Below are 11,113 nucleotides of genomic sequence, written 5' to 3'. Positions count from 1 at the left end.
CGCCACCCGGCTTACAAGCTTCAATTACAGAAGCAAATATGCCAGAATGATGAAGAAGGTCTAAATTTTAGTGAAGTTATTGGCTTCTGAAATGTACTTTCAATTTGGAAAAAAAATATTCTTATTCAAAATCTTGAATGCATTACAGAACTGTAAGTGGAATATTTTAAGTAATCTTTTGTCTTTTTCTAAAGCCTTTGTTAGACCAGCAGAAATAAACAGAATTCAAATGTGAAAGGTATTATCCCAATGGGGGTAATTTCTAATAGAAGAAACAGAGCTATGAAAAATCAATTAAAGCAACATGATTTAAGAAATTATTCACTAAGCCTGCTACCAGTAGCTCACACCTGTAATCCTAGCTACTCAGGAGGCTGAGACCTGAGGATTACAATTTATTTACTTTTTTGTTTTTTTACAAAATTTTATTGTAAAGGTGATACGCAGAGAGGTTACAGTTATGTAAGTAAGGTGAGTACATTTCTTTTTGAACAGTGTTACCTCCTCCCTCATCTTCTTCCCCTTTGCTCCCCCACTCCTCTGCCCCCCAAGTTGTAAAGTTCATTTCCAACATACTGTTGCATTGGTTCACCCTTTGCCCCACCATTTTTATGATTCCCTTTCCCTCCCTGAAATCAGAAAAACTTATATACAAGACAAAGGGTGCAGAAACCAAAAATAGTGACAACAGGGAATAAACCAAAGGGGGGGGGAGAAAAAAAAAGAAATACCTGAAAATAGTACACAGTAAAAAACTCTCTTGTTAAGGGGGGGGGAAGGAGAAGGATTGGGATTGGGGGGGAGAGGGGAGGCTGGGAAGGGATGTGAAGGGTAAACAAAGGAGGAGCCTGCAATGCTTGGTAAGAAATGTGTGCATTATCCTGCCCATGTAATTGTAACCCCTCTGTACAGTATGTTCACAAATAAAATAAAATTAAAGTAAAAAAAAACAAAAAAACTCTCTTGTTTTCATTTCTTGGAGCTCACTTCAATAAGTATAATTTTATATGTTCATATTCACATAGCTACTGAACAATTGTGAGGATCACAATTTAAAGTCAGCCCAAGCAGGAAAGTTCTTGAAACTTTTCTCCAGTTAACCACAGGAAAAACAAAAAGCTCTAAGTGACTCAAGTAGTAGAATACTACCCTTGAGCAAAAAAGCTCAGTGACAGCATCCAGGTCTATCTCTCACTCCCCCTGCCCCCACAAAAAAATCATGGAGAAATATAGGGAGTAGAAAAAAGAGATTGTATTTAAAATTTTAAGGTGATCATAAATATAGTTAAAATGTTATTATTAAGAAAACACACACCATGTTGCCAGTAAACACAGAAATATTCCTCTAGTCATGAGTGTGACATCACTTGTTAATGAGCAAAACAAATGAAAAAGCTAGTTGCAGATTCCTTTATTTAAAAAGAATTCTCAAGTTCAAGAAAACCTTCCACATGATGGGTGCTAATGATAAAGGGAGCTAAAATGTTTCAGGTCCTTTTAAACAAATATCCTTTAGGTAAAAAAATTAAGCAAGGACATGCTAATGTGTAAGTATCAATTATATCCATGAGCTAACTCAGCCTCTTAAAAGACTGAAGTAGGCCGGGTGCCGGTGGCTCACGCCTGTAATCCTTGCTACTCAGGAGGCTGAGATCTGAGGATCCTGGTTCAAAGCCAGCCCTGGCAGGAAAGTCCGTGAGCCTCTTATCTCCAATAAACCACCAGAAAAACAGAAGTGGTGCTGTGGCTCAAATGGTAAAGCACTTGCCTTGCACTGAAGAGCTGACGGTCAGCGCCCAGGCCCAGAGTTCAAGCCCCATGACCAATTAAAAAAAAAAAAGGCTGAAGTACTTTGATATTTATTAGAATTATTGGAAAGAGCAAGAAAGATATCAGGGCTTTAATTTTTATAACAGTTAATTAGAGTGTTACAAATGATCTTACAACTAGTGTTCAAATGATGAATACACAAATGTATCCAAAAGCATTATCTATTTTTATATCTAAAACATGCACTATAAAGAAGTTCTAAAAAATTACTTGTAATTTACATATGTCCTAGAAACATTGGAAATCCATAAAACTATCTGTATAATAGAGATATTACTGTCTTAGATTCACTCTTGAAGGTGGGGTTTTATTCCTATAAAGGGCATATAGCATTTCAGCTTATTTCTAATGAAACATTGTAACAAAAGCTGATTACATAGTTCTGTAGTATATTTTGAATGAAGAGCATTCTAGTTTCCCAGTATAATGATACATAATTAAAACAAATATCATATCCAGATAGAAATTTACTAAATGAAAAATTACAAAATGACCAAAACAATTAACATAAATAGTTGTAAGTTGTTCCTCTCACAGCTCCCGGCATTTTCACTCGAGTTGACACATACATCTTCAGTTTCCCTCTGATCACACACTGTCTACAGAACCAGGCACCAACTTGTTAATACTGGGCCAGTTTCTTCCCCCAGTACAGCTTCACCCTTTAGCTATGCTGCTCCCTACAGGACTATAAGTTCTTCCCTTGGGACCTATGTGGAATCCAATTTGGCAGTCATTCCCCAGCTCTACTGCTCTTAAAGCTGGCATCTTAGTTCAAACACATGCCTCACTTGGCTACTCACCTAATCTCACATGTATTTAGTGTAGCTTCAAAGGCGTAATATACCCTGAAATTCATTCAGAGATGACTCTATATCAGCACTTCAGGAAGGGAATGGAAAAAAATGACAAATTTTCAGTAAAGCACTGTCAGCATATGTATTATGGGATAGCTCCTACTACATAAGCTTTTTCTAAAATTATAAACATAGTAAGCTTTTTCTTTTTAAAACCAATGTAAAGATGTTTAAGCTTCTTTTGGTAATTTTTATGTGAATTGTCCACAGTAATGATACCTGAATATCTACTATACTTATAAACACTACAAGGCACCAATGAAGAATGACATATTCAGTAGCAGGTGAGGAAATCTTAGCTCATATTAACAGTTTTCTGCTATAATTTTCAAAACAGAAAGCTTTTGAGTACTGAAGAAAAGATCAAGGCTTTATGTTAAAAACTCAGATCTTTTAGGAATTCTCTGTGTACCTGTTGCTCTTATGACCAAAGTTTTACATGTATCCAAAGGTAAAGATATGTTACTAGTGGGCAATAAACCGAACAAGAGCAGCTATAATCATGTAACTGAAGACATCCTTGGATATATTATACTTTAAAGGTAACTCACTCCAAATTCTTTACATTTTCATAACCTGTTGTCATTCTGATGCAAGTAGATTCTCTCTTTCATACTTATACCTCTCTTTCTGACTAAGTTGCTTCATACTTACATTTCTTTTCCTTCTTTAAAACATACAGTTCATACATTTGACTGTCTTACTACCATAGTCAATACATTCTGGACCAATGCACTCACAGCAGGCGTTATGAAACCACCGATATTTGGATGCTCCCATGGACTCACAGGATATTTTACACTGATGTATGGACATGCAGTCATCAAAATAAACCACTGTACACATGTGCTCTGAAAAACAAAAATTAAGATTTCAACAGGAGAAAACAACAAGGACAAAAAAGTCCAGGAAATATTTAGCTACCCAGTTGAATATTATTAACAGTTATTTATCTTAGTTCTCTTATTACAGTGGATAGACATGCGGTATAGGAAAAAAGATAATTTGGTCAGGCACTGATGGCTCAAACCTATAATCCTAGCTACTTAGGAGGCTGAGATCTGAGGATCACAGTTCAAAGTCAACCTGGGCAAAGAAGTCCCTGTGAGACTCTTGTCTCTAATTAACCACTCAGAAACTAGAAGTGGAGCTGTCGCTCAGAGTGGTAGAATGCTAGCTTTGCGCAAAAAGAGCTCAGGGACAGCACCTAGTCCCTGAGTTCAAGCCCCACAATTGACAAGAAAAAAAAAGACACTCATTTGTTAATTATATTGAGAGTTCTTCCAGTTCAAATAAAGAAGACAAAGTGCTTCTGTTCTATCCGATTTCATACTTTGACCTAATTATTTGGCATAAAAACTACCTACTAAGTTAGGCATTTCTAATAAGGTTTCCTATGCACAGATAATTCTTTAGCCAAAAGATGCTTGAAAAGTACTATTCTAAGTGTAAGGTCCACCCTGGGAAGGCAAGGCAGGCTCCTTCCTTCTCTTGGCTAAGTCTCTGTGTACCTGTGACACCAAGGTACCTGACACATCTGGAGGTCACATCCTGGGCCACCCCATCATGCCTCCCATCAGACCGGGGAAGGGTCCCAGGCCCTGAGGTCATATCTGAATCTTGTATGGCCACACCTTCCCTCCCTGCTTAAACCCAGGCCCTACCTTGGCCTGCCCCTTTTGGTCATGCCTCTCTATAATGCATGCTGGGGACAAACCATTTGGTAAAATAAACTTCTCTTCCTGTCTGAATACTATGTGTGTTCTCTTTATCGGCTACCTAATTACTACCTCACTAATTACCTAACACTAAGCTTTTTTTTTTTTTGGTTGTTTTGGGGGGGATCCGGTCGTGGGTCCTGAACTCTGGGCCTGGGCGCTGTCCCTCAGCTCTTCAGCTCAAGGCTAGCACTCTATCACTTGAGCCATAGTGCCACTTCCGGCTTTTTTCTTTTTGCTTATGTGGTGCTGAGGAATCGAACCCAGGGCCTCAGGCATGCAAAGCAAGCGCTCTACCACTGAGCCACCTTCCCAACCCCCTAACACTAAGCTTATACTGAGAATTGACAATAAAACAAAACAACTTATGTTTGAAATGATGCAAAGTGATTGGCAATACACATTAATCATTAAAAATTATTTGTAGATATGGATGCTAGTGGCTCATGCCTGTAATCCTAGCTACTCAGAAGGCAGAGATCTGAAGATCACTGAAGCCAGCCTGGACAGGAAAGTCCATGAGACTCTTATCACAAATTAATCACCAGAAAACTTGAAGCAGAGTTGTGGTTCAAAGTGGTAAAGCACTAGGTTGAGTGAAAAAGCTCAGGGACAGCACCTAAGCCCTGAGTTCAAGCCTTATAACAGACACAAAACAAAAAGAAGAGAAAAAATTCTTTGTGTGAGGCCAGGTGCAATGACTCAAGCATATGATCCCACCTACTTGGGAAGCAGAGATAGGAGTGTCAAGGTTTGGAGCCAGTCTGGGCAAAACAGTAAGACCTTATCTTAAAGAACAAACCTGAGTATAGTGACATATGCCAGTAATACAAGTTATAAGGTATATGTAGGAGGATTGTAGTCTGAGGCTGACCTATACAAAAAGTAAAATACTCTACCTGAAAAATAACTAAAGCAAAAAGGGCTGGAAGTGTAGTTCAAATGGTGGAGTGCTTGCCAAGCAAGTGTGAGACCCTGAGTTCAACTACCTCACTTCTGACAAAAAAAGAGAAGAGATAATATTTATAATGATTTTGTTTTAAACAAAATAATCACTTTTCATTATTTCTTTTTTATTTTTGGTGCTGGTACAGGAGCTTGAACTCAGGACTTGGGTACTGTCCCTTAGCATTTTCCACTCTACCTCTTGAGCCACTTCTCAATTCCAGGTTTTTGCTGGATAATTTCTGGCAGAGTGTCTCACAGAGTTTCCTGCTCAGACTGGCTCTGAATGGACATCCTTAGATCTCAGCCTCCTTAGTAGCTAGGATTATAGGCCTGAAGCACTGATGCTCAGCTTATTACTTCAATTTTTAATTCTCCTGATGGCTAAACCAGTATAACCACCCAGCTAGAAGTATAAAGCACATGAAATAAGTGCCAATAAAAAATCATGAACAGAGAATATATAAGCAAAGACTCAGTTGTTTATCCAGAACCACTTATACAACTAATGAATCTCCCTGGTATCTGAGGAAAGGCTTATCAGAGAAAGCAGACATGTATTAGAAACAATGAAAAGCAAATCTTCCAGGCAACAAATGAGCAGTGCCAGAAGGAGGTAATTGTATTGTGTGTTTAGGAACTAGATAGAAGCAAGCCCAACTAAGAAAATGTCAGGACTACTATTTGGGAGGAAATCTGGGGTTGTGTGTGGAGGCGCAGGACATTGAAGAAAAAAGATCTTGAATTTGAGGGCAGTCTGGGCCTTACAGTTTCCAGTAAGATGTTGTTTCAAACAAATAAATGCATTTTTTAAAAAGGCTGATTATGGTGGTCTACAGGAGTATGGTAGTTTTGTTTGAGGACAGACTAGGCAAAGTTAGCACAAGACTCTATCTGAAAAATAAGAACTGGGAGAATGGCACTTGTCTAGGAAGAAAAAAAAGGACATTGAGAGGTAGCATAGCACCAGAGCAGGCAAAAACAAAGAGACTGGCAGTGAACAAAGTGGACATGTTTGAATTTGCGAGTGACTGGAACTACTAATCTATTTCATATATTATTTACTTTGTACCTAGAATGGGATAGCCATTATGGACTCAAAGAGTAGTCAAGAAATCCAAGGAACTAAGTAGAAAATAGGTAAAATGGAACTACAAACACATGGAGGAGGAGGGAGTGGCTGTTCCTATCTGGAGAAAGATACACATAGGTAAGGGGGCATGAAGGAAAAATGGGCTGTCATAAAAGATGCTTGCATTTGCAGGAATTAGTTTCCTATATTTTGCCTTCAAAGGTAATATTCTCCTCCTCCCTTCCCCCCCAACCACGGTACTGGAGGTTGAACTCAGGGATTCACTTGAGCCATGCCTTCATCCTAAGAATTACTCTATCATTTAACAAAAGCCTATTTTGAGGCAGCATTTGTAGGTCCTATTAATCCCAGCAACACAGGAGGCTGTTTGAGGCTAATGCAGCAAAAAAGCAGGGGTAGAGCTGTGGTTCAAGTAGTAGTTCACCAAATAAGCAAGCAAATAAAACCCCCTGAGGAGTTCAAACCCTGGTATAGTGGAGGAAAAGCCTGTTTTGCTTTCATTATTAATTCCACCACTGAGTCACCTTCCCAGCCCTACATTATTAATTCCAAAGCTGTACTCTTTTTCATATAGTTAGTACTGTAAGAGAGGGTACAACTAGACAAAGAAAAATATAAGTTATCCTATTGATACATCATAATCTTATGCTTTTTCCTTCAGAACTGAAGTTTGAACTCAAGGCCTCACACTTGGTAGGCAGGTGTTCTATCACTAAGTCACACCTCTAGTCCCTTTTTGCATTGGTAAATTTATTGTGTATGTTGGTTCTGGGACTCGAACTTAAGGCTTGAGTGCTGTTCCTGAGTTTTTTGCTCAAGGCTAGCACTATACCACTTGAGTCATAGCTGTACTTTCAGTGTTTTGCTAGTTAATTGGAGATAAGAGTCTCATAGATTTTCCTGCTGGGCTGGCTTTGAACTATACCCCTCCATAGCTAGGATTATAGGCCTGAGCACTATCTACAATGAAAATAACAAAAAGCTCAAAGTAGAGAGGTGGCTTAATTGGCAGAGTGATAACCTTGAGCAAAAGAAGCTCAGAGATGGCTCAGGCACTTAGTTCAAGCCCTAGGAATGGCAAACACACACAAACAATTTTAGCTGATAACTGTAGCACCATTTGCAGCATCAATGCTATTATAAAAACATGACTTCATGGGACACTGGGATGGCTGCTTTAGGTAAGGAGCATGAATACCATCTTATGAAAAGAAAAGAATTAAGAATAGTCACCTATTTTGCCAACAAAGCCTCCAGAAGTATGGAGGAGTTTTGCTGACATGCTGAAAAGCCCCATCTACTCAGGGTCATAGAAATCTAGAATCTATATAAAACTACAGTTTAAAACCAAAAAGTGGTTCCAGAAAATAATAAGATTTCATACATTATCATAGAACGAATGAGAGGCCCAAACAGGAAGACAGCTCTAGCAGGTACCTTTATCACTAGAATAAGGTGCATGAACATTATTGCTAGGAACAGACACATTTTGATGATGAGGCTGGTTCACAGTTTCCAAGAATGAAACCAGATTCTCATGATGTGAAAGTTCTTCTGCAACAGGGAAAGAAACGATGTTCCAATTCAACTGGGTGTCTCCTTCTGTGAGTGCCCGGAAAAGGGATGGAATAGGCTCATGCAGCTCCTCTACTGTGCTCTTTGAAGTGGGAGGAGTGTCACTGTAATTTCGAGGATTGCACATACCTGGAAGAGGCAAAGAGAATAAAAGTCTATCTTACTGACTGTAACATCTGGGTCTTGTTACTGCTAAGCCATGAAAACTCCACATATTAAAAGTTCTGTGACTTCTAACATTGTATGTAGTTTGTTTTGTTTGTATTTTTTTCCTGAAATGGCCTACAAGTGATGATACCTACTCAAATAGCTTTGAGCAAACTGAAAACCCAGACCCTGTAAACTCCTTGGAGAAATGAGTAATTTCAGAGCTGGAGCAGCACAAGTACACAGTGAGCCAGAAACAGAAAGCAAAGAAGTGCTGAATGAATAAAAGATACAACAGTCATTCAGAAGGGGCTCCCACTGACTAATGATAACATTAGATTATTTACTACCTTGTGAATCGGCAGGATTTTTGTGGGTATCTCTATTATTAAAAAAGTGAGCAAGTGCAAGACAAGAAGAAGTTCTTCTGTATTAGCTGATAAAGGTACAAAGACTGAAGGAAACAGCAAAGTACCATTTGGCACCATCAGAAAGGCTTTTGATAAGATCCACTGACAAATTCATCCATGGATGCTAAGGGTAGAGGGTGAATTTTGATGAAGAATATATTGGTGTCACCTTAGAGAACTCCACAAAGTACTTGTTGACTTGTATGTGGACAAGAAATCCTGTACCTATAAGTATGATTACACTACTAGTGATAGGATAGGTTGGATGCTGTGTGTCACCACAGACAGGTATCTAGTGTCATTTTGATGATAGTGTTGCCCAGAATGTGTGCTTTTAAGTCTGGTTATTAGTAAAGATCCATCTAGTGGACAGAGATTGTGGGCTACCTGTTACAATGAAATGCCTGAACTCTAAAACTGTCAAGGGAAAAATTACGGGAAAATTCCAAAGTACATGACTGAAGAGACATGACAACTCATCACATAATCCTAGACAGTATCTTGAACCAAAAAAAAAAAAAAAAGAAGTGTTGAGATAGCTAGTGAAATCTGAATAGTGTTTCCATTTTTTTTTGTGGCAATGCTGGCTTTTTGATTGGGAGGGATGTATGATAGTTGATAGAATGTGTTGTTGGAAAATTCAGACTGAACTTCAGCCTAAAACCTGCTTTGCTCTACAGAGTGTATGTAAAACGTAACTGCAAGTGTATACACAGGAAGAATAGAGCAAGGGAGACTGAGCAATAGAGCAACTCAGTAAAAAATGTTACTAAAGGAATCCCTTTTACCCTTGTGGCAAGTTTCTTCTAGTTTTGAATTTATTTCAAAATGAGTTAAAAATTTAAAAGAATATGATTAGAGAGAATTGGCAACTGAATTGGTAGTTGAAAAACTCTACTGGGCCTAGCTATTATTATGTCTAAAATCTTTTGTAACATTCTTTTTTTGGGGGGGGAGTTCTGGTTGTGGGGCCTGAACTCTGGGCCTGGGTGCTGTCCCTCAGCTCTTCAGCTCAAGGCTAGCGCTCTATCACTTGAGCCACAGCGCCATTTCCGGCTTTTTTTTCCTTTTTTTTGCTTATGTGGTGCTGAGGAATCAAACCCAGGGCCTCAGGCATGCAAGGCAAGCGCTCTACCACTGAGCCACCTTCCCAGCCCCAGTTCCAGCTTTAGGCTGGTTAATTCGAAATAAGAATCACGAAGATTTGCCTGCCCAGGCTGGCTTCAAACTTTAATTCTTTAAATTCTCAGATATCCCAAGTAGCTAGGATTATAGGAGTAAGTCATTGGCATTCAGTTGGCTTAAGTGGTATAATACCTGCCTGGCAAGGGTGAGTACCTGAGTTCAAACCCCGTATCACATACATATATTATAAATAAAAAACCACTGATTCTCTCAGGATTTCCATACTTATACAAGGCCTCTCAGTGAAGACTGAGCACACTTCTGTGGAGGTAACATTCTAAGGGCCTTAAGTACATCTGAGAAGAGAAGAAAAGAGTAATGATTACAATAAATATAGAAGAAAGCTATAGTGCTATGATGTGATTTTTGGATGGACAACCATTTCACCTTCATGTTCACAAGAAACTGAATATAACATGTAACATACAAGCAGGCATGTAGTATAATGGTTCATAGCATGGGTCTTGACTCCACAGTAGCAATCTGACTTTAAAGAGGTCATTTAAATTTTCTGGACTCAGTTCCTCATGAGGAGAGATGAGGAATAACAACTTCAAATTCCTTAGGTGTTTTGTTTTGTTTTTGTAAGGACTGGAGGAAATACCTAGAAAAGGCTTGGTGTATTAAGAGATATACAATCATTAACTATTTCTATGTTACCAAACTTATTTGACTAAATCCAATTAAGAGACTGCTATTGTGACATTTAAAAAAAATCGAACAAGTTTACACTCCCACCAACAATACAGTAGGGTTCCCTTTTCGCCACACCCCCTCCACCATCTGTTATTATTAGATTTCTTGATTATAGCCATTCTAACTGGGGTGAGGTGGTATCTCAATGTTGTTTTGATTTGCATTTCTTTTATGGCTAGAGAAGTTGAGTCTATTGGCCATTGTTATTTCCTCTTCAGAGAAGTTTCTCTTTAAGTCTTTAGCCCACTTATTTATCAGTCAGTCGTTTCTTTGAAGATTTGTTGTTGGGGGCTTTAGTTTTTGAGTTCTAAAAAGACTCCACATAGAGCTCCCCTATGACCTAGCAATTCCACTTTTGGACATTAACCCAAATGATCACAAACAAGGCTATACTAAAGCTACCAGCACAACTATGTTTATTGCAGCATTATTTATCACAGCTAAGATATGAAACCAACCCAGATGCCCCTCAGTAGATGAATGGATCAAGAAAATGTGATATACACACACAGACACACACAGACAGACAGACACACATACACAATGGAATTCTATGCCTCCATCAGAAAGAATGACATCATCCATGTGTTAGGAAATGGAAAGACTTGGAAAAAATTATATTAAGTGAAGTAAGCCAGGCCCAAAGAAACATAGGTC

At 38.6% G+C, this 11,113-nt stretch overlaps 1 protein-coding gene across 2 annotated transcripts in view; it reads right to left on the bottom strand.

Annotated features, from left to right (window-relative positions):
- Positions 1-1,843: 1,843 nt before the first annotated feature.
- Positions 1,844-11,113, bottom strand: part of Twsg1 (twisted gastrulation BMP signaling modulator 1) — a 54,406-nt gene continuing 45,136 nt past the window's right edge. For both annotated transcript variants that reach the window (XM_013036399.1, XM_013036398.1), the window contains exons 4-5: positions 7,881-8,147; positions 1,844-3,538 (exon numbers count right to left, since the gene is read on the bottom strand). In XM_013036399.1, coding sequence (XP_012891853.1) covers positions 3,357-3,538; positions 7,881-8,147 — 449 coding nt within the window. In that variant the 3' untranslated portion in view covers positions 1,844-3,356. The remainder of the gene's footprint in view (positions 3,539-7,880; positions 8,148-11,113) is intronic.

The sequence above is a fragment of the Dipodomys ordii genome, unplaced genomic scaffold, assembly GCF_000151885.1.
Source record: "Dipodomys ordii isolate 6190 unplaced genomic scaffold, Dord_2.0 Scaffold283, whole genome shotgun sequence".
NCBI classification, from domain to species: domain Eukaryota; kingdom Metazoa; phylum Chordata; class Mammalia; order Rodentia; family Heteromyidae; genus Dipodomys; species Dipodomys ordii.
The sequence above is the reverse complement of the archived record's forward strand: the minus strand, read 5'-3'. Positions and strand labels throughout refer to the sequence as shown.